The 24,203-nt window shown below is 41.0% G+C and overlaps 3 protein-coding genes and 1 pseudogene across 8 annotated transcripts in view; 3 read left to right on the top strand and 1 right to left on the bottom strand.

Annotated features, from left to right (window-relative positions):
* Window positions 1-24,203, top strand: part of LOC144653892 (substance-K receptor-like) — a 106,621-nt gene that overhangs the window by 30,076 nt on the left and 52,342 nt on the right. The gene's annotated exons all lie outside the window — the stretch shown is intronic.
* Window positions 1,037-20,319, top strand: LOC144653819 (uncharacterized). Of its 3 annotated transcripts, none has more exons than XM_078513918.1 (3): window positions 1,037-1,327; window positions 14,151-18,040; window positions 18,401-20,319. In XM_078513918.1, the coding sequence occupies exons 1-3, from the start codon at window positions 1,301-1,303 to the stop codon at window positions 18,906-18,908; spliced, it is 4,425 nt and encodes a 1,474-aa protein (XP_078370044.1). In that variant the 5' UTR covers window positions 1,037-1,300; the 3' UTR covers window positions 18,909-20,319. The 3 variants fall into 3 exon arrangements, with proteins under 3 accessions (XP_078370044.1, XP_078370045.1, XP_078370043.1); XM_078513919.1 differs by lacking the exon at window positions 1,037-1,327 and adding an exon at window positions 4,402-4,872; XM_078513917.1 differs by lacking the exon at window positions 1,037-1,327 and having other exon boundaries at window positions 14,002-18,040.
* On the top strand, window positions 6,454-12,040 carry LOC144653986 (uncharacterized). Its single transcript, XM_078514117.1, has 2 exons — window positions 6,454-10,612; window positions 10,727-12,040. Exons 1-2 carry the CDS (start codon window positions 6,545-6,547, stop codon window positions 12,038-12,040), a joined length of 5,382 nt encoding a protein of 1,793 aa, XP_078370243.1. The 5' UTR covers window positions 6,454-6,544.
* Window positions 20,221-24,203, bottom strand: part of LOC144653985 (substance-K receptor-like) — a 5,764-nt pseudogene continuing 1,781 nt past the window's right edge.

Here is a 24,203-nt window from a genome sequence, read left to right as displayed (position 1 = left end):
TTCTGAATAGTAGCATGTATTCCTTCTAATTCTAGAGCACAAGTACGTTTTCCGAACGAAATTGAACGCCTAATTTCGATTTTGTCGATTTGGTTCGGAAATCGAACTCACAAAAAAAATTGCTGTCCGATTTCGTTCGATGACCGTTCGAACAAAATCAAATTTAATCGTTCGATTAGATTCGATTTCGTTCGATTGAGTTCGATGAAAAATTTGTTCAATTTCGTTCGGTTTGATACGCCGCCCGGGTATATATAATAAACAAATTACAGCATAGAAAGTGCTTTGTACGGATTTTTCTGATTTTTATTCACTCGTTGCAAAAAAACTCACTCATTCGCTACGCTCACTCGTTCGTTTTCCAAAGTTCTGCAACTCGTGAATATAAATCCGTACGGCGCACTTTCTATAAAGTAATCTATATGTTCTTGACAACATTTCCTTCAAGTATTTGTTAATTGTTGGTATCTCTTTTTCGTTTCTGGCCCTATCCTATGAAGTTTCGCGCCACACGACATCAAAATGGCCACCTGAAGGCTGTCACGTATGTTTAAAGAAAATGCCTCATCCTGTATTTTTAACAATCTGAACAGTTAATTTTTATCGAGACAATCTTGTAAGAAAATAAGTGGATTCTTGGGGATACCCAAAACTCGGAAATACGGGGATACCTACATCGTAATGATAAATTCCGTGGAATGGTCTGAAGACTAGTCTCTTTCGCAGCCGTTTTTTCGGAAAGTCACGCAACGCTCCCAACGAGACTACCCGCGGGAACTTAATTTCGCGAAATGGAACGGGCATATTTCGCGGGACTTTATTTTCGCGTTTGGCCAATACGTAATTAACATTAAAAATACAATAGAAACGTTTGAAATAAATTTTCGCGGGTCTTTAATTTCGCGATTTTTTGAAAAGCGAAATCCCGCGAAAATAAGTAACAATAAGGTACCTGAAGACAGACCAAAATGGAAACCGGAAGTTGCACGGTATGATGAAACGTACGTGCAAGTTAAGTGTCCCCGATAATTTTCTTTCTTCTTTTTTATCGCAACGAGGCAATGCCTGAATGTCAATAGAAAAGGCCATTTAGTTTATGAATTTTGTGATACCTGCTGAGACGGGGAGCCGAGAAGACATTGGGGACGTTTTGTGCCGAGTAAAGGAACAATTTCCGCTTTCTTTCCCAACCGCTGGTCAGAAGGAAACCTGCTGACATTGCTTGTTGAAGGACGAATCAACCGGAATTTTTTGCTGTCTCAGGTCTTCATTTTAAAGGCTGCTTGTATCACAGAAGACAATGAACAACTCTATCGGAAGACGCGTGGTAAGTTTTGTATGATTCACTAATTTAATAGTCCCAGCTAGATCGAGTAGTTTTACGCCACCGGTCCCGGCGCCGATCTTGTCGTTTCAGTCGCGAACTCCTGATCGCGGCTCATGATCACATGTTTATATGAATGGTGGCTTCACACATCGTTAGCCAAGAAAAGGGTTTTGGGTTTGGGATTGGGGATAACGAGTTTCATCCAACCGAGTTTAATAAAATACTTCTTCAAACTTCCTGGCCATGACATGGAGGGTTTATAATTGGTGTGGCGATTGGGTTTAACCTATAATAGGTTAAACCCAATCGCCACACCAATTTGCATTTAAAAAATATTATTTATTTCAATTTTATAATTATCATTTTAAGCTCATTTTATTTAACATTAAAAACATTAAATAAATAAACCTGAATTCAGCCCCTGGTCCCTGGGTTCCTCCAAGGGCCTTGACATGTAAATTATGATGATTTATTATAAGTATTGTTATAAAGCCTGGTTTTATGCACCTATCAATGGTTTGCCCCAGGATGGGGGGGGGGGGCAACCCATGGGAATTTGACATCGTGGAGCTCTCCTAGGGTAGGGATTTTGACATCTTAAATGGTCTGCTGGGTTAGAAATTTAAGTGGAGATATGTGAAATTTGACATTCGCTAGGTGCCCAGGGGTGGGGAATTCGACTCTGGCTTCCAGAAAAAGTCAAACTTCCCTGGGGTTCCCCCCCCCCCCATCCTGGGGCAAACCATTGATAGGTGCATTACACGAACACAGGAACACATCTTGTCAAAATTCTTGGATCCTTTAGTCAAACACACTTTTGCGATACAACAACTTCATTTGAAAAGGTCAATAACAGGGCAGCCCAGGGCTGATGTGGACCTTAACAAAATAAAAATATTTTAAATTAATTTTTTTAAAAAGACCTGCATTATTGTCTGCATCAATTGCAGGATCACTGGCAATCGAACCATGTTCTAGTCTCATTGTTTGCCTGTGATCACCTGGGATCATGAAAATGGTTCATAATTGAGAAACCACTGCTGAACAAAAGACATGCAACAATTAAAGGATTGTCAATTCTGTGGTTAGATTTTTGTTGTCTATGTCTAATGGAAACAGATCACTCTGTAATCTTTATAACTGCACAGTTATTTATAGTTACCGGTACTATGAAAGTGATAAATGATCATCACAGTGAATTTCCAATGTAAGCTATTTGAAAAAAGAAGCCTGAAAATACCAGTGTGATGCTATACCAACAGAGCTATGAAGCCACACATTGGGAGCAAGATCAACTGTGAGTTCATGTTTTTGGGAAGAGAAGGGAAGCCCTTCCATTAAAGCCCTGAATTTTCTTCTTTATTCCGAACGCTTAAATTGGAAATTCACTGTGAAGTTCATTTATCACTTTTATATCTCAGCGAATTCGCAGAAACCTGGCTGCGAGGTTTTTGCTTGAACTTGGGCCAAGCATGTCAGTTCAAGCCTAGCCTAGCCAGCAACCTTAACTTGAGGGGGACTTGGCATCAAGAATGGTGTGGGGACCTTGCCCAGGCTCTGGGCTATCCGCTGGTGTCCAGCTGGCGAGTAGCTGTCAAAAGCTGGGAGGAGGGGAGGGTGTCACTTTTGACTGCTGGGCCTAGCTAGGTTCTGGCCCCTTTGAGCATGTTTGTGTGAATTTTGAATGCCTTGTGTAGTCTGTGAATATTTTTAATGACACCCGTCATGGGTTCCCTGTATGAATTTTAAAGGCACCCTGTCGGTCTGGCAGCTGTCAGCTGGGCTCGTGACATAAAACCTTCAAGCCTGGGGGGAGGGCAATGGACTTGTAGGAGCCGGGAGTGTTTTGGGTGGTGGGTGCCAAGGTTCTTGGAAAATCACTCAGATATTCATCCACAGTTTATATCTGAATGATTTCATATACATTACCTCAATAGTTACTATGTTTGACCATGATCCCCTTTTGTTTAATATCTGCGATCATATGGCAACCAGGCAACCCTGTAAAATCTGTAATGCCTCCAAATTGACTTTGATATCAACACCTTAGGCATACATTGTACAGAACAATTTCTCATTTCTGGCTCACAGATCTGGACAACAGATCTGCTTTACTGAGCAACATGTATATTTGATGTAAATAAAACTAAACCCCTTTAATTTAATAAGCAGCTGGTACATTGGATCATAAAATTATACTTGAGGCTAAACCATCATCTGAAAACAGAACAATATTGGTTGAGAAGTGAAAAAAAAATGTTCAGGACAATCTTTCAGCCAAGAGTATTACATGTACCGTATTTATTTGATTAAACGCCGGGGCATTTATTTAATTTTTCATGAGTCGAGTGCGGCGTTTATACGAGGACAGCGTTTATTTAAAATTCACTTTATCTCATGCTAACAATAGTATAGTAACTGAACATTTGGACTTAAAAAACAGAAAAAAATGTTTTAGTGCTTGTCTGAAAAGTTTTTTTCAACATCTTAAAACATTGTTACAATCAAGGTAAATATTTTTGAGGCTTGCTCAAACTTTGTACTTGGGATTTTGTTAAGTCACGGGGATGATAGAAGGATTTTTTTGAGTTTGAAAGTTTCGATTCCAGGATTTTTTTGGGTAGAAAAATGAAAGATTTGTGGTAGTGCTTTTTATTGGCTGCATAGTTCTGCAAATAAAGTACAAACAAATGTGTTTCGCTGTTGATGTCTTGGGGGATTACATTTTGTTTAAGGGATTTTTTTGGGTTTTGGTTTTTGGGCCTTGATTTTTGCCCCAATTTGATCATCCCTGTCACTTGAAATCCCAAGTACCCCCCTGGCCAACAACCTCTAATACTATTCATGTATTTTCATATTGGATGCTATATAATTCACTTATTTTATGATTTGCCTATTAAATTGAATCAGAAAAAAGATTTTATTATCAATGTAGATGCAATGCATTCAATTTACAGAGGCAAAACATGGAAAATATATATTGAAATTCTGTAATTGAATGCCACATGTAAGCCAGCACCTAGGCTTGGCATTTTGCCTCTGACTTAATGGCCTAAGATTTGACTGTTAAAGAATTAGTTGTCAAAGGCAATATTTCTTCTACATGTACCTGTATGTAGCATGTGACATGATTAGGTCTTACAGCAGCTGTTAAGTTTTGTTTTGATTGCTTGCCGCTGTTTTGGTTCTGAGTCATTTGCTACAGGTGAAACCTGTGAGCAGAACAAAATATTTGACCATGCCTTAATAAATCTATTCAGCACTTCTATTTTCTTGTGGCTTGTTCTCACTCGAGCTGGCATTTGATTTGGAGCTGGGGCCACAAGCAGGTGCTCCTTGCTGAGATCCAGTGGGCAGTCATAGCCAATCAAAACCCTAGAAGTGGATTATCAAATGCTCCAGTAATAATACCTGTTATATAAGATCAAACACTTGGGCTGCCTGTGATTAGCCAAGAACTTGCAAAAAGGTGTGGATTTGATGTCTGTCTTTTCCAGTGTGTCTCCAATGTCTTTTCAGAGATGGCTACTGGATTTTTTAAAGAGGTGGCTGTTTTATTTTATTTTAGCCCCAGTTTTTTTAGGAGAGTGGATGGATGCAATTTTTATTTAATTTTATTTCAGCTGAAATTGTCAACAATTTTTCACCAATCTTAGTTTCTGTGGCTTAATTGCCTTTTTGAATGGGCTTATTTTTGTTTTTTGGTGGATCTACATGTAGTGGGGTGGTGGCTACAAAACACCCAGAACTTGATAACACACACTCAGAACTGACCTACTAATATTCGTAGTATCCGGCGCAGAGTTTGGAATAGCCGGTGAAATGCCCCGGTTGCAGCTTATTTTAACAGCCCTGGATTACACTGTGACTGGTGGCTAGTATGGAATGAATGACATCCAACTATAGATACACCAATAGCAGCATAATGTTTTACTGTCTTGTTGTACTCCCGTTTGGGTAACATCTAGCTTGCTGTTGTTGGTTAGCTATTGTGCTGTGGTCTGGATATAATGTTGATTGTCTTTTGAACTCAAAGCCGAACTCATTTCTCTGATTTCTGTGATCTTCATTAGTTGATCTTATACTTCTTTCTTGCATCCATTCGAAGGACTGCGCATGCCCTGTACACCCCCCCCCCCCCATGCAATGTTGATTTCTATTTATCTAATTTTGCAAAAAAAAATTCTAAACTGAAAAGGATTTGCCGCTAAGCACTATATTTGAATTTATTAAATTTATTTATTATGAATTTATTGAATTTATTATTTTGAATTTACTAAGCACTATATTTGAAGTTTCCGAAAAACCTTTGCTGCAAATTGTAGTTCCTGTACCAACCATTGGCGAAGACGTGTGTTTTAATTTTAAACCTGTCAGGAAATGGCTTAAGGTTTTATATTTTGTTTTTTTTAGTTCAAAAGAATACGGTCCCCAAGTTTATTTTCCTCCACACTTCCCCATGATTTCTTTCATTTTCACACACATAATGTACTAATTTTTGTAATAATAAGAAAGAATTGCTTATACATCTACGAAAAAACTAGTACTGGCATTCTGAGTCGAAATCACTTGATTATTTTTTTTGCGGAGGGGGGGGGTTATCAAAAAAAACTTTGTTTTCGAGGGGGGCAGGTAAAAATTTCCAATGAAGAGGGGAGGGATTATATATAACAGTGACTATCTATCAAATCCCATCAGCCACCCCTAGCCCATAAAAAATGAACAGTCCCTAAAATCACACCCGGTATACATACTGGTACATTATTTAAAAACACTCGCAAAGCCACATTGACAATTATGAATGGTTGCCATCCTTTGTTTTAGAGTGGAGCTGTGATTAGTCAGTCTTGCTTGATTGTAGACCAGGTCATGTATGTTGTGGTTCAATTCACCCTTGTTACAATTTGCAATGTTACTCTGTTTTATATTCAGTATCACGTATTACTCTATGTCATAACGGCCTCACTTCCATGTTGAGTGTTAGCGAGTGTAAAAACCAGTTTGACAAGTTTCGAGATGTTTTAGTTAGCACGAGGTTGAGTGAACATGGTGGAACATGTAGTCAAGTCGAGATGTTGAGTTATTAAATTCAGTTTTATTACAAAATACGAGTCAACGATTATTACATGGCGCCCAACGTGGGGCAGTGAAGCCGAACGACAATCAAACGAGTGAGCAATAGCCGAGAAGACGAGAAACTTCAACAACGAGTAAGCAATGGCCGAGGATTTAGACCGATTGAAAGCGATTAGAGGAGCACATCGAGGTGTTACGACAAAGTTAACACAACAAGCCGATAGAATCTTTGAAAAGGAGTCTTTGACAAGCGATGATTACGAGCGTCTCTTTGTGATAAATCAACAACTGGAAACGAAATTGTCCACACTAAACGAGTACGATCAGAAAATCCTGACGGTGTGTGACGTGGCGAATATCGAGAATGAAATCGAAGAATCTCAACGCGCGGTGGAAAAGATCATGGAATCTAAACGAAAAATCGATTTGAAGTTAAAGCGAAGGTCAAACGAGACAAGTGGCCAAAATCACGAAAGCAACACGTCGACAAGTCAAGAACCGAAAGCGAAAGCAAGGCTACCGAAGCTGTCATTACCGAAATTCCGTGGAGATGTAACGAAATGGAGCACGTTCTGGGATAGTTTTCAATCAGCGATTCACGACAACCGAGAAATATCGAAAGTGGACAAATTTAACTATCTGAATTCAGTATTGGAGGGAGCAGCAGCAAGAGCCATCGCTGGATTAACTTTGACTGCGTCAAACTACGACAACGCCGTGGAAATATTGCAAGATCGCTTCGGTAAACCGCAGCAAATTATTTCAGCTCATATGGACGAGCTCATCAAACTACAGCCAAGCCACAACGATCGTCCAGCGTCGCTCAGATATGTTTACGATCAGATCAGTGTTCATGTGCGTGGTTTGGCTTCGCTTGGAATTTCTTCAGAGCAATACGGAAGTTTGTTGATACCAGTGGTCATGTCGAAGCTGCCCAGCGAAATTAGATTACAAGTCGCACGCAACACGACCGATGAAATTTGGAAGATTGAAGAATTGCTCCAAACGATCAAGAAAGAAGTTGAAGCTAGAGAAACAAGCGAACATGTGAAAACAGGCGAAAGCCCGCGAAAATCTCCCTTTGTGAAACCGTCAATTCCATCCGCGAACTCCCTGGTCGCAAACAAAGTCAGCGATATTACTGTGAAGTGTGTTTACTGTAAAGAAATTCATTTTTCTGCGTCCTGTGTAAAAGTTCAAGACCCGAGTCAGCGTAAAGAGATCCTCCTGAAAGAACGCCGATGTTTAAACTGCCTGTGGCCTGGCCATGTGGCGAGCGTTTGCCAAAATCCGAAGGTTTGCCGCCATTGCGGAGAACGACATCATCAATCAATCTGCCCAACCTTGTCAAAACATCGCAGCGAGGAAAAGCCAACCACCAAACCATCCGCAGGAGAATTCAGCAACACTACCACGACAAACACGGTTAGAGATAAAGGAACAGTTCTTTTACAAACGGCAAGGGCCACGGCCTTCAATGAAGGGAACTCAAAGTCAACAGAAGTTCGCATATTATTTGACAATGGCAGTCAGCGTTCGTACGTAACAAGTAATTTAAAGTCAAAAATGAATTTGAAGCCTGTCAAAACCGAAACCCTGCATTTGAATACCTTTGGTGGAAACACGTTCCGAAAGCAGAGTTGTGATGTGGTTAAGCTCCGACTGAAAGGACACGACGGCGAAGAAGTCGAAATAAGCGCCCTTTGTTATCCAACTATTTGCTCGCCATTACCTTCGAAGGTCAAAGTGAACTATCCTCATTTGGAGGGTCTACAATTAGCAGACAAGTTGGACGACAACTGTGGATCGATTGATGTTTTAATTGGATCGGACTATTATTGGGAAATAGTCGGTGGTGAAACTGTGCGAGGAGATTATGGCCCAACAGCAATTTCGAGCAGATTTGGATGGCTTTTGTCTGGTCCGTTGCGTGACTCCGTGACATCGGATACTGTTTCATCTAACTTAGTTATTTCGGGAGATTGCCCTTTTGCTCCGCACGAAAACGATGAATTGATAAACAACCTCGAAAGATTCTGGAAAACCGAGTCCATTGGAATTCAAGAAGCAAAAGAAGATGTTTCCCAATCGAAGGAAGAATTTGTCAGTGTAAAGCACAATGGTGAGAGATATGAAATCGACCTTCCCTGGAAGAATGACTGTTTACCAATTCCTGACAATTACAATCTCTGCTACAACCGCCTGAAATCGATGCATCACAAGTTGAACAAAACGCTACAAATTTTGAGAGAATATGATGGCATCATTCAAGAACAACTCGCATCAGGAATTATTGAAAAGGTTCCCAATCCAGAAGTTGAAACAAAGAACAGTGAAGATACGCATTATTTGCCTCACCATGCTGTGATTCGCCAGAATCGAGAAACCACAAAACTCCGGATTGTTTATGATGGCTCTGCAAAATCGCCAGGTCAAGAACATTCCCTCAATGATTGCTTGCCTACTGGTCCGAATTACATCCCACAACTGGTTGATGTGCTGGCTAGATTTCGATGGAATCCAATTGCAATTTCTGCGGACATTGAGAAAGCATTTTTGATGATCAGCATTCAAGAAAGCCACCGAGATATGCTTCGCTTCCTATGGCTGAAAGACCCATTTGTCTTCAATTCAGAAGTTGTTCAACTGCGATTTTGCCGACTTGTGTTTGGGTTGAGGCCATCGCCATCCATCTTAGGTGCTACCCTTACACATCATTTAGATTCTTACAAGGAACGCTATCCCGAAGTGGTTGAATTGATTAAGAATTCGCTTTACGTCGATGACTTACTGGCTGGTGCTAGTAATGTGCAAGAAGGATTTGAAATGTATCAGCAATCGAAGGAACTGATGGCGAAAGGAGGTTTTAACTTGCGCAAATGGAATTCAAACTCTGCTAGTTTGCTTCAGCTCATCGACAACGAAGAAAAAGCCATGGTGCAAATGAAGACCGAGGAAGTAAATCAGCCGATCGAAGAAGAAGACGAATCATTTACCAAGTCCACTATTGGTCCAAACCAAGTGTCAGATAAGCTAGTAAAGACCCTTGGAGTCTGCTGGGACACCGAATCAGACGAAATGTCATTTGACTTTAAGGAACTGATCGAGTATGCTAACACCCTACAAGTCACTAAGAGATCCCTGCTTAAGTTATCAGCCAAAGTGTTTGATCCTCTAGGACTTTTGAGCCCATTCACCATTACAATGAAATGCGAGTTTCAGTCCCTTTGTTTGGAGAAGTTTGATTGGGATGTCGAGTTACAAGGGAATCGTCAAAAGCTGTGGAAGAACTTTGTGTCTAGCCTGACACAACTGAACAATGTGCGCGTACCTCGTTGTTATTTTAATTCAAGTATGTCACCGACTGACATTCAGATTCATGCCTTTAGTGACGCATCAAAGAAAGCCTATGCCGCTGTGGTCTATTTGCGTTCCGAGTACGAAGATGGTCATGTTGAAGTCAAATTACTTTCATCCAAGACACGAGTGGCACCCATCAAACAGCAAACCATACCAAGACTGGAACTACTTGGTGCAACCATCTCAGCAAGACTTGTCAGCAACCTGCTGAAGTCGCTGCCGTGTGAAATCAAACCTACCTTTTGGGTGGATTCAACAACTGTCCTTTACTGGATAAAGCAAGAGAAACCATGGAAACAATATGTACAAAACCGTGTTCAAGAAATTCGCCAGAGTGTACCCGAAGCTTCATGGAATTACTGTCCAGGTCCCCTAAATCCAGCCGATTTGCCTTCGCGCGGCTTATCTGGAAAGGAACTTGTGGAGAGCTCGCTCTGGTGGAATGGACCTGACTATTTGAAGAATCCAGACAGCGATTGGCCAAAGTTGCCAGAAATGAAAGCAGATAACGAAGAAGCTATGATTGAACTAGTCAAATGTCCTCCGAGTGTGACTCATTCTCTGTTAAGTGCTCAAGAATCTTCAACCCCGATTAACTTCACTGCTGTTATCGACCCGAAGAAGTACAGCTCATTGATGAAATTGCTTCGCATTTCAGCCTATGTCTTGCGGTTTATTAACAAGTTGAAGTTGAACGTGTCAGACTGTGCTGGCAAACCCTCAAAGGAGCTGAGTGCCTCTGAGATTAATGAAGCCAAAGTGTACTGGATTAAGTCAATCCAAGCAAGCAATTTTGAAGCCGAGATTAATTTCCTGACAAAGAATTCTCAAGTGACGCCATTACCAAGAGTAAAGTAATTTGGATTGTACAAAGATGACAAGGGCATATTGAGATGCAAAGGAAGACTAGACAATGCAGATATCCCAACCACAAGCAAGAATCCCATATTGTTGCCTTCCAAGAATGACTTTGTAAGCTTATTGATAAAGGATGTTCATGCAAAAGTCAAGCACAATGGAGTCAGGGACACACTTACGACTCTGCGAGAAAAGTACTGGGTCTTGCGTGGTCGAGAAGCAACAAAGAGAATTGTGAAAGAATGTGTCATTTGCCGAAAGTTCAAAGGCGTGCCATTTAAACCTCAGTCTACCCCAGACTTGCCTGATATGCGCGTGGCAGACGCCCCTCCATTTACATATACGGGTGTAGACTTTGCCGGACCTCTGTACGTCACAAGTCCAATGCAACAATCAGGTGAGAAGATTTCAGAGAAAGTTTACATTTGCCTATTCACGTGTGCGACAACCCGCGCCGTTCATTTAGAACTCACACCTGATCTGGGCATGAACTCATTTCTACAAGCATTTCGTCGATTTTCAAAAAGGCGTGGACTACCCTCAACACTGATATCCGACAACGCCAAAACGTTTAAAGCTGCCTCCAAAGAGATCAAGAAAATCGTCAAATCACGAGAAGTTCAATGCTATCTCTCCAATGAACGAGTAACATGGCAATTTATCATAGAGAAGGCCCCATGGTGGGGAGGATTCAGGGAGAGACTCATCCAAAGCGTGAAGAGATGCATCAAGAAGACAGTGGGGAGAACCTCTTTAGACTACCATGAACTGGACACATTAGTGGTGGAAGTCGAAAGTATCATCAATTCACGACCTCTCACTTACATTTATGATGACGAGGAGTCTATTTCACACCCTCTGACACCGTCCCATTTGATCAATGGTCGCAAGATCAGTGCAATGCCAAACGATGAGCACTTTGAAATAATGAGCACCCACAATACTCTAACCAGAAGACAACGACATCACAGGCAGTTGCTGCAACAGTTCTCAAAGCAGTGGAGACGAGAGTATCTGTTAAGTTTACGAGAGAACTCTACAGCTAAGTCTGTCAATGGTAACCGCGACACCATAACTGTCGGCGACGTTGTTATTCTCAAGAATGACTCTACTTCCAGAGCATTTTGGAAACTGGGTAAAGTGGAGCAGTTAATCCCAGGAAAAGATGGAAAGGTCAGAGCAGCTATTGTCAAGGTGTTGAGCAGTAACGGAAAAACTCAACTTCTGAAGAGAGTGATTCAGCACTTGATCCCTATTGAAGTACGAGCAGAATCAAGCAACAATCAAGTACCGCCAACGCCGAGTACACAATTACCAGGACCACAACCAGAAGTTAACAGCAGTTCAGGCAACCAGCGACCACGACGGAATGCCGCAATTCGAGGAGAACTGTTGAGAAGAGAACTTTTGAACACTTAAGTTTGACTTTAGTTTTTGTTTGACCCCTACAGTGGTCAAGGTGGGGAGTGTCATAACGGCCTCACTTCCATGTTGAGTGTTAGCGAGTGTAAAAACCAGTTTGACAAGTTTCGAGATGTTTTAGTTAGCACGAGGTTGAGTGAACATGGTGGAACATGTAGTCAAGTCGAGATGTTGAGTTATTAAGAGTGACTTTTACGAACGGCCGAGCAAGAATTTGATTTCCTGGCAGAAATTGGAAAATCGATTTTTCTTCGTTTTTTGCTCATTATTAGCTGTAAGGTAGATAAGAAACCTGATGTAGTTTGTTTCCCCTAGAGGTCTTCTAATTTTAAGAAAACAAAGAAAATCGATTTCGGTGGTCGAAGTCACAAATTTCCTAACTTTTAAACCCGAAATAAGCTATTATGAACACTACTCGCGTTCGCTTACAAAACCGCGCAGAGAAATTTGGTCACTTCCTATCAACATAAAAGCTCTTTTTCTTTCGCTAGAATATAATTTCAGGGCTTTAGCGCAACTCTTCCAACTGAAAAAAATGAACTGACGAGGAATGCTTTTTACGATAACAAAAATTTGAATGAAATAGTAATTTTCAACGGCAGTATTTAGCATGTGGTATAACATTAATTTTTTTTCAATTCTTGCTCAAACGTGCATACAGATATTCTTATTAAACATACCTGAGAATTGGCTCGGGTTATTGGAAAGATTCTCACTTAGAGGGCATCAAACTTCGGCAAATTTTCGCAGCATGACCGTAAACAGTGTATCGACTGTGTAAATACTTCTAATTGCCAAACGCCACGATAATGAATGTTTTAACCCCAAATGCTCGTCTTTCCTTCTTCTTGCCGAATGTTCCATTGCGAAATTCCCTTTTCAACGGAAGAGTGAGATAAAAAAGCCAACCGAGGTCCATTTTGATCGCAAAACCTCTTCGCCATTTTGCCACAAGATCCCACAAGATTACATTTGTGACTTACGTGACATAATACACGTGACATGAAACACGATATTGTGACGTAAGTGAGTCTGCGCAGTAAGAGCTCTGGGGTCGAGAATGTCACGGAGTTAAAATAACGCAAAACAATTCTCCAGCACCGCCAACGCAGTTTGAGGAAGCAAATTGATCGTTCTGGAGTTCTGTACACACTTTCGTCAAGAGAAAAGAACCACGATGAAGGAAAATTGCTAAGGATGAAGATGCAAAAGGAATTTCGCGCTTAACAGTTGCTTTGTTGTATTTTGGAGCCAAGAAATGTGTAGCTGTCAGTTAGGCTATTTTGATCGATATCACAACATTTTGTGGGACTACGATGCATTGGTAAATATGCTGCCTTCAACAACCCGAGCCAATCCTCAGGTATGTCTTAGATAAACATTTACATGTGTGTTTAAACGACAATTGAGAAAATTTGGAGTTATACCACATATTAAATAATTCCGTTGAAAACTGCCGTTTAATTCGACTTTCTAGTATCGTGAAAAGTATTCCCCACCTTTTTAATTATTTCAGTTCGAAGAGTTTTGCTTAAGCCCTGAAATTATATTTTAGCGAATGGAAAAGAGTGTCTCTGTTGATAGAAAGCATCCAAAGTTCTCAATGTGGCTTTGTTTGTGAACGCGACGAGAGTTAACGATAGCGAATTTCGGGTTGAAAATTGTGTCACTTTTGAGGCTCCGATCACGAAAACTGACTTTGGGTTTTTTCTCGAAATTAGAAGACTTCTGGGGGGAACAAAATACATCAGGTTTCTTATCTACCTAAAAGCTATTAATGAGCAAAAAAATGAAGGAATTTGATTTTTCAATTTTCTGCCAGTGCAAGCGCGGTTTTTATTTAAAGTCCTTCTTAAATTCAGTTTTATTACAAAATACGAGTCAACGATTATTACACTCTACACTTGTAAGAACAAAGGAAAATACCAAATTGTACCAAGGGTGAAATTGAACCACAACATATATTTTAGGACTGTGAACCAATTGTGATCAGATACTAATTCCTGTTGTTGTGGTTGATGATATTGAACTAGTTTCGGCTAGGATGAGCTTTATTCAGACCATGGATTTCAGCACTTTTCAGACCATGAATTCTTTTATGTTTCAGCTGCCCTTGAAAAGTTTGGCCTTTAATCTACTGACCACACCTGACAAGGATAGCGGTCTGAGCCGTTTGCAGTCAGCCTGCATTGAAGGAGACATTGAGATTGTCAGCGCAATCTTGAACTATAGTCCAGACAAACTTGACAGTGCCATAGCTTTTAGTTTAAAGGTTGGGCACAATGCATCGAGTTTCGCAGGCAAATCAATCTACACTGTCTTGCGACAACAAGTCTCTGAAGAGCATAAGCAGATAAGCAGATATGTTGAAAAAGTCACAAAGCATTTCCAATCTCAGTCCCTTCTACATTTGGCTGCAAAAAAGGGACAAGTTGAGCATCTTCGTAGGTTACTTGATTGTGGTGAGCATGTTGATTCTCTGTCTCCCGACCTGTGTGCAGATAGAGAGACACCTCTAATGTTGGCAGCCAGGTTTAATGAAGAAGACGTTGTAGAGTTTCTTGCCGAAAGAGGTGCGTCTTTAGAGATGCAAGATGCTATGGGATACACTGCACTGCATCATGCTGCAATGGGTGGAAAAATAAGAAATATGCTACGCTTAATAGAGCTTGGAGCTAATGTTTCAAAACTTAATTTCGACCAAACATCAGCATTGTTTCTTGCTGCTGAAAACGGTCACACAGAGGCTGTCCGTCTTCTTCTTGAGCATGGTGCCGATGCAAAGAAAGTCAATTATTTCGGTATGACTCCTCTTATGTCAGCTGCACAAAAGGGCCACATGCAAATTATTGATTTGTTGCTGAAGAATGGTGGAAATTTAAATAGAAGCGATGAAGAAGGTCGGTTGCCTTTACATTATGCCGCTGAAGGAGACCAAACAGATGTAGTCAAATTTATTCTTGAAAAAAATGGGAATATATTAGCTAAGGCGTCAGAAGGGGATACACTTCTGCATTTGGCCACTCGTCTGGAGTTAGTCCAATATCTTGTCGAGCAAGGGGCTGACATTCATGCAAGGAACACCTATGGTAGAACACCATTGCATGCTTCTGCTATCAAGGGCCAATCTGACACAATCAGCTATCTTTTAAATCAAGGCGCTGATGTTAACTCACGAGACGTTTCTGGCTGCTCAGCTTTGTACTTTGCCGTTCATGGAGGTGAAGCTGCTGCATGTAAGGTTTTGATTGAAAAAGAATGCAATTTGAAGCTAGTTGACAGGGATGATCGTTACCTTGTTGACGAAAATTTGTTTGCAGTAGCTGCTGCACGAGGGCTGACAGATGTACTGCAACTTCTCCTTGACAGAGGTTTATTAGAGGCCGTTGATGAAGTCAACAGATATGGCGAAACACCTCTGATGCAAGCGGCTAGGGCCGGACATCGTGACACGGTCGCTTTTCTCTTAGACCAAGGAGCTAACATCAATGCCACTAAAATGAAAAATGCAAAAGATAGTTGTGGTGATCACAGGGGCAGTGGCGGTGAGGACAGCGAGGAAGAAGAAGATGAATTTACGTGGTACCGCAACGAAAGGCAACACATCTCCCCCTTGTACTGCGCCTTGGAAGCGGGGCAAACCGAAGTAGCTAAACTTCTGATAGAACGAGGAGCTGATACTTCGAACTCGGATAGTGAAAATACTTCTCTTGCAGAGCTTGCTGCTAAGAATTGTTCCCATGATGTTCTTCAACTACTTTCCGATGAGGAGTTTACTTTGAAGAAATTGGAAGATGGTGAAACTTTGCTGACATCAGCAGCCTATCGTGAAGACTATGATTCGATTCCGCCTCTTTTAGAGAAGGGTGTGGATGTAAATGAAAGGAATATGTCAGGCGACACAGCTCTTACTTGTATTCTTCAGCTTGCTCCACGCCCTTGTGCCATGGAAATTACCAAGCTTCTTCTCACGCATGGTGCTGATATTAACATCAGAAATGCCAGATTTGAAACGCCTCTTCAGATAGCTTGTTCCATGAATTATGACAGAGTTGCTGAGCTTCTTCTTGAACTCGGTTGTGAGACAAACGTTAAGAATGTCTATTCTTATTCTCCCCTTCACCATGCTACGCAAAACAACAATGGTAAACTTGTCCAGATGTTACTCCAGTACGGTGCTGATCCAAAGATTAAAGGTGATGAAGAAGAGACGACGCCCTTGCATATAGCAGCAACTTCAAATAGTGTCCATGCAGCCCAAGTGTTGTTGAAACATGGCGTTGATTTGGAAGCCATAAACGCAGTTGGTCGTACGCCCCTTGCTGAAGCAGCAGCTTGTGGTGGTTTGCCTATGGTTGAATTATTATTAAAACATGGAAGCAGTGTTGATACCAAGGACAAACAGGGAAAGACTCCTATTATTCTTGCTGTCGAAAGTTTTCGTTATGGAGACACAGACACTGATGAAAGCAACGTTGTCAAAACGTTGTTGGATCATGGAAGCTCTGTGAACGTCACTGACGAATTTGGGAGATCTCCACTTCATTATGTACATTATGCCACCAGGGAATGCTGTGAGCTCCTTTTACAATATGGAGCTGATGTTCAATTACCAGACATCAACAAAGAGACGCCTCTACATATTGCCGCAGCAACTGGTAACACAGCTTGTATTGAGTGGCTCCTTCAGCAAGGCGCGGACGTTGGGGCCTTCGACAGGGAAAATCGCACTCCTCTCCATACAGCTGCATACGAGGGCCACAGAAGTACCCTGGAGATGTTGATTCAACATGGTGCAGATGTTCATTTAGCTGATAAAACAGGCTGGCTTCCCTTGCACTTCGCTGCTGCAAGAGGACAATTTGATGCTGCCGAAGTTTTGTTCCAAAATGGGAGTGACATAAGAACTGTTGACAACAAAGGGAGAACTGCCCTGTATCTAGCAGTGAAAAGCGCATGTAGAGAGTTGATTGAGTTTCTTATTCTTCACGGAAGCGACGTTAATGCAAAAGATTCTAGTGGACACACATTTCTTGGAGCGATAGACGAATGCCGTAACTTCTGGAGCTTGGAATGGAACGTTTTGGAAACATATCTTGAGAATGGAGGTGACCAACATGCTGTTGATGAGGTAACTTGTCGAACAACTCTTCATTTTGCTGCAGCGTCTAATAGCGTCGCTACGTTGGACAATCTTCTAAACCACGGATTGGACCTTGAGGCAAGGGACAAGAATGGAGAAACGCCTCTACACAGAGCAGCTGCAAGAGGAACTCCAGAGATGATACAAAGCCTTGTGGATAGAGGAGCAGACGTGTCTGCTGTTAATAACAGAGGACAGACGCCATTACTAGTAAGTCTTGCTGCGAACAACAGAGAAGGATCGAAGATTTTACTGAAACATGGAAGTAACGTGCAAGTAGCAGACAAACATGGCAACACAGCACTTCATTTTGCTATACACCTGCCTAGTCTTTTGAAACTGACAAAAAATGGTGCAGACGTTAATGCAGTGAATGAAGATGGTTGTACTCCTCTTCACCTATCAGCATTCTATACATACTCAATCGGTGCTGTAAGACTTCTGTTGAAAGCAGGGGCAAATGTTCATTGCCGAGACAAAGAAGGAAACACGCCTCTTCACATAGCCATTTCCAGAGGTAGGGATGACATTGCCAGCCTGCTCATTGAAAACGGAAGCGATGTCCTTGCTACTAATGTACAGGGAAGAACATGCCTGCATATGGCGAGTTGTTTTGGTGCTCATGATATGGTAGAAAAACTCTCACTACCTGAGGGACAGGTAAATGCTATAGATGAGTTGGGTTGTACCCCCCTTCATCTTGCCCTGCACGCTAATGACAGGTATTTGGCAAAAGCTCTGTTGAAGCATGGCGGTGATCCTGATGCTGTTGATTATAAAGGCAGCACACCTCTGCACGTGGGCTGCTGTGCAGGGAGCATGGAAACTGTCATAGTTGTGATTGATCATGGAAGGTAAGACGACTATCTGTAATTTTTTTTTTTATCTTTTCATAGATCATTCAACGTGACTGAAGAAGCTCCAATCCATTAATGATTTTAGAACAGTTGATCACTTGAACTTTTTATTCGTGAATTTCCTAATTTTCCCTTGTGGTTATTTTGATAAGTAAATTTTCGACCTCGGTTTTTGCATATCTACTTTTCTGATTGCCTTGCAAACTGTTAATTATCAATGACCGGAATGTGTATATGGAAATTGATAGAATAATATTGAGCATTTGCCCGCCTTGCGTTTGATGGTTATTTATCACCTCATCCAAAGCGCGCTCGTTAAAGAATTGTTTCTTATCCATATTGTGGTTTTATTTGCAGCAATCTTGAAGCGAGAGACGCAAAAGGCTGTACTCCACTTCACATCTGCGCCGTTTTTGATCAGAAACCCACTGCTCGTATACTCGTTGAAAGAGGAGCAGATGTGAAAGCTAGAGACAATGAAGGAAGCACTCCTCTCCATCTGGCTTCGGCCTTTGGTGATACACACATGGTTGGTCTGTTTCTTGAACACGGAGCGAGTGTAAAGTCAAGAGATTCTGAAGGCAGCATTCCTCTTCACGCTGCGGCTGCACTCGGTAAGGCAGATATCGTGCGGGTGTTAGTTGATGCAGGCAGTGATGTCAATGCGCTTGATGCCAGTGGAAATACTCCGCTGCACGTATCTGCAAGTTCCGGTCACATGGAAGTAGTTCGCCTGTTGCTGGATAATGGAGCAGATTTGCATGCAGTCAACAAGGAAGGGTCTACCCCGACTGGATGTGCTAATTTGTTTGGTCACAAGGAAGTGGAGCGGTGTATTGAGGAAAGACGCTGCTTGAATTCATGACACTGATCTTATCGTTGATGGGATGGGAGATAAGATTTCCCTTCCTTGACTTTACAAGCAGTTTATAAAAACCTCGTACCAGTCATTTAAAATGTTCTTTGTTTTGCTCAAAGAATTTAGACCGGACTGTGTTTGTTCTAGATGATGTTTCGATCTTTATTAACCTTTTTAAAAGAGGACAGAGAAAGTGAGATTTTAGACCACTTAGATAACCTAAAGAAAATATATTTCATCATTATCTTAAAGATTTTTATGTTTTGGTCACTGGAAGTATAAGACCTAATTCACGCTAGCTGCCATGAGGATTTACGTAGCTTTTTTACATTGGAAATTGGTCTCGTGGTCTGTCAGGAGGAAGGCATTAGAAAGGAGACAATTTTCAGAATTTTCGTAATCGGCTTGTGATAGTCAAGTTTCTTTTGCCAAAATCATATTTTGTGTGTAGTTTGATAGATGAGTGTTTCATCTGGAATGATTTGAGAACTACGCTGGCGGGTTTGCATGCAAAAGCTGTAAAAACGTCGTCAGTATACTGAGATCGGTACTGATTGATGATCCACGCCCCAGAAAAATCGCGTTGGTGATTTGCATCGAGACAGCTGTCGTGAATCGAATAAGGCCTGTTATCAATTCCACCAGATATTCCTTGCCGGTAATTATATGTACAGTTAACAGCACTACGGTATGCCTTATGTTAATCAAATAACCCATGTCTACTAGGGTACAAATTTGAAAATTTTCTTCAAGCGTTCCATATGATAGAATTTGAAAAATGAATAAGCAACACAGGAAAGTTTTCTTAACGCACTAATAAGAACGATATTACATTGCTCATTACATCCGCATCACAGAGACAAAAGTTAAGCTGTTTTAGTTTTAAACGTTTTACAGGTAAAGGTAGTTTTGATCAACGAAATCAAATAGTTTAGCACATGGTCAGTTTAGCTATTACGGACATTCTTTTAATAAAATTGAAATATTATGTAGAATTTCTTATTTTATTACACGTGCACGGCATTCGTTTAAAAAAAAAAATGTCGTTGCAGAAAATTTAATTTAAATGAGGGACAATAAGGGTATTATATACGAAAAAAAAAGGAGAGTATAAGGTGACTAGAGGGTTTCTGTTATTTTTCATGTATTGTAATTAAGTATATACAGATTAATTACGTAAATTATTTTAAGCAAAGGAAAACTTGGTCAAAAAGAAAATCGGAGAAATAAATAAAAATTATTACATGTTACAAGCCTGATATCCTTTTTTTCGGCTTATTTGCTTGTTTAAGTAAAATAAGAGAAGGAGAAATGGGGCTTAATTCACTCCTGCAACCAAATTTTTGTTGTAAACTCTCAAGGGAATACTTTTCGCTGTGGGTGCTGAATACGTCACCTAAAGGGAATACGAATGCAAATCAAGAAACCATGAATAAACAAAAAGTTCCAAAAAAAGAGAAATGAGTCAGCTATTAACTTGTTTAGTTTGCAACGTATCTATATTGGCGTTAAAACACACATTTATTTTGCTTATCTGTCGTATCAAGGATTGGTCTGTGTCGGGGCCAAGTGGCCCATACATCGCGAGATTACCGTAGTCTGCAAACAGGCTCCCCAGCAGAAAATAGGGAGAAGAGAATTCAGCAAAGCAAAACGAGCCGAGCGTGGCCTGGAGAAGAAAGAGCTCGCGGGGAGAGCTCCCCTCATGCTTCGCTCTGCTCACTTTGCTCGTCATCCCACCCACGGTTTACGTACGCGTGGCATTAAGCGACTAGAACCATTTCTACTACTCATGGATGGGCCATGATGCTAGTCCATCGCCGGCAGATGTACTTCAACCAAAATAATCTTTACTCCCTTCTATAATTTATACCTGCGTGATAACATTTCTCTCCCAGTGAGTGGCAAAAACCACGGGAAAATATTTTTTATTAGACATTTTTGGGTGCATTATCGCTGTTATATTTTCTTACCAGGGAATGTATTTTAATTTCCCATACATTTGTCTATATTTTTTCCCGTGAACGGCGTCAACTCACTAAACCGGAACTCAAATCTGCAGAGAAAATACAGACAATTGTATGGGAAATTAAAAACGTGACTGAACGCTTTCTAGCCCCGCTACATCCTTCCAACTCGGCGAATAAAAACTTTTGCCTAGTGCCTTAAATTTACAATTCATAAGTTATCAAGAATTCAATTTTTGTAAAAGATATTTGCCGTCGGATTCCCATACAAACACTGTAATTTCTACCCGCTTTGCCTACCCGTCAAGATGGCGTCGAAAACCGTGATAAGGCCTATCTAGAAGGACTCAGAGAAACAAAGTCCACTGTTCCACGTTCCCTTGTTCCCTAAATCCCTGGGGGGGGGGGGGGAGCCTCACAAATACCGTAGGATTCTCGTTTTCGTTTGACGCGTTCAGTTCTAGTTTGTGTTCTACTGAGTGGAAAACAAAAAGTTTGCATCGCGTACATAATATTTCTAAAAGAATGTTACAAACAACTGTACGGCCTTCGGCCACAATAAAAAATGCGTAATTTTGTCGAGTGTTAGCCCGCAGATTCGTAATAAAAGTGGTGTGTTAATTGTGTTATACTGGGACAAATTCTTCAGTGCTTAGTTAGTGGCCAAGGAAACAATAGATGAACAACGCGTGTACAAATATTCAAGCCTGGTTTTCACTAGCGACGCAAGCACAAGCGCAAGCATAAGCGCAATCTTGCAAAAAGGACAAATTTTGATCCTTGTTCTTGTGCTTGCCGCCGGCTTAAATGCTAATTGTGCCCCCCAATAGCCCCCCAATAGCAGCTTCATAATAAATATATAGGACACCAAATATTTATCAGTTAGAGATGTTTGGAGCCAAACACAAAATAAGTGACATAACTTTTATCTTCGTTCTGCTTTGCTAGTGGGTTGTTATTCATGTCTTATGGTCAGTTGTCCTGCACCGATTCAAAGCGGCTCTCTGATTGGCTGATTTTGGCTGATTTTATAAATTCTGTACCGAGACGTACCGGACCAATCACACGCGAGCTTTGGTTGTGAAGCCAAAGTTGGTCGGCGAAACGGTTGGTGTCATTTAGCTATGTTCGTCTGTTCGACTAGATGCATCGCTTTTTACGATATTTTAATTGAGATTGTCAGTTTTGCAAGCTTTGGACGTTTTTTTGTTATTGTGTTGGAACTGTTTGAGTTATATCGCGTTGTTTATGGTACACCCGGTACAGTCGGTACACTCTGTACACTCGGTACACTCGGTACACCCAGTACAGTCGGTATGGCCGGTACAGTCGGTACGGCCGGGTGTACCGAGCGTACCGGGCGTACCGAGTGTACCGGGTGTACCGAGTATACCGAGTGTACCGAGTGTACCGAGTGTACCGGGCGTACCGAGTGTACCGGGTGTACCGGGCGTACCGAGTGTACCGGGTGTACCGAGTGTACCGAGTGTACCGAGTGTACCGGGCGTACCAGGCGTACCGGGTGTACCCAGCGCACCGAGCATACCGGCTTAGATGCCGTTTTTCATACCTGTACTACGATTAATATGATCTTTTAAGCGATGCATGTTCACCGAAATTTGCCGTTGAGTTCACAACAAACACAAACCCAAAAAGGATAAATAAAGCAGAGGGAACGCGTCTTTTACACAAATTATTGCGTCCAATCGTTTACTTCATGATTCCTGTGTGTGTCGTGTGTCTGTGCGTGTGTAATTTCTTCGGGTGAGTAATTTATTTTTTAAAATTACGCGTCATTCATATCCCCTTTACCACTATTACTACTAAATTTACTTCTATTGTATGGCAAAGCCAGTCTTAGACAAATCCGAGCGTTTTGATTGGTTCTTTCTTGGTCGGGATTTTGCCATACGGACCACTTCCATGAAAACGGTCCCAGCCGTGTATTTTTTCGAAAGCCGGCAAATTCAAATTTCCAACTAAACCTGCTAAAACAAAACGCGTACTCTCACATTCGCAAAGAAACTACCGAAAAGATTGATATTTTTCAGAGCTTACAACGTGGAAACAAACACATGCGCGCATCACCGACAGACAACAGAGCACTTCTTACAATGTCTACAAGTAGGCCATGTCATGTTTGTATGTGCATGAGTTATTGTTCTTGAGCCAATTGACGACAACATTCATTTACACTCAAAACTGATCCTTCCTTCCTTCCTTTAGTGGTACTAAAGTTATTTTTTTTATTGTTAGTATAATGTGAGTCACTTTTCGCGGCATGTCATATTCGCGACACTTATTGTTCGCGTCACTTTTATTTCGCGATTTTTTGGAATATCAAAATTCGCAAAATAAAAGGGAAAGTATCGCGAAAATTATATGTAATAAGGTACATTGCACAAATAAGCGCACACTCTGGTTGCACGAAGAAAATTACTAAAAAATTAAATTTAGAGTTTATATGCAACTCCTTGTCTCGAACATCAGTAACGGTACGATCCTGAGGAGGTATTTAAAAAGTCCACAAAACCGGGTCATTCGGTTGCAATCTATGTAAAGAGTATTTCAGTTGATTGCTAGTATTTAAGACAGAATCAACTAGGAAGTCGAGTAATATTTATTAAAGTTGGACAAAAATCAATTTCCAGAATAATTTAAATCCTATTGCGTTATTTCCTACCCTTAATAAAAGGTAAAGATGTAAGTAATTATCCGTGATAACACCAACAACAATTTCTTATCAGAGTCTGAGAAAATGATTTCAAAGTTCACAAGGTATAGGAAAAATCTCACGTGTAGCCATTTTGTAAATTCGTCTTAAGCGATTCAGTGGAATTTAGCGGAACTTCAAAATGTGTTTTCGATGTGTGGTGTTGTTAGAAAAGATTTCTTTTGATAAGATATTTGAAGCAGTAACAAAAAAGTTTGCAATAAGGTGGAAATAATTCTGGTACAACAATTTCTTATCCGAGTCTGAGAAAATGATATTTAAAGTTCACAAGCTATGGGCAAAAGCTTACATCTTTTAAGCGATTCAGTGGAATTCAGCGGAACTTCAAAATGTGTTTTCGATGTGTGGTGTTGTTAGAAAAGATTTCTTTCGATAAGATATTTGAAGCAGTAACACAAAAGCTTGCAATCAGGTGTAAATAATTTTGGAACATAATTTTGTCCAATAACTACTCGAAGTCCTGGCGGATTTCCTCTGAACATCATCACAAGACAGCAGCGTAAATCCAGCAAACGATGGTGCCGGGTCAGCAACAGCAGCGCATTACGTGTCATTTTCTACATGTGAAAAAGCAGGATCCGTGTCAAGCCGACTTCGGAT

Source organism: Oculina patagonica, chromosome 5 (assembly GCF_052425735.1).
Source record: "Oculina patagonica isolate OP01 chromosome 5, crgOcupat, whole genome shotgun sequence".
Taxonomy (NCBI): Eukaryota; Metazoa; Cnidaria; class Anthozoa; order Scleractinia; family Oculinidae; genus Oculina; species Oculina patagonica.
The sequence above is the reverse complement of the archived record's forward strand: the minus strand, read 5'-3'. Positions and strand labels throughout refer to the sequence as shown.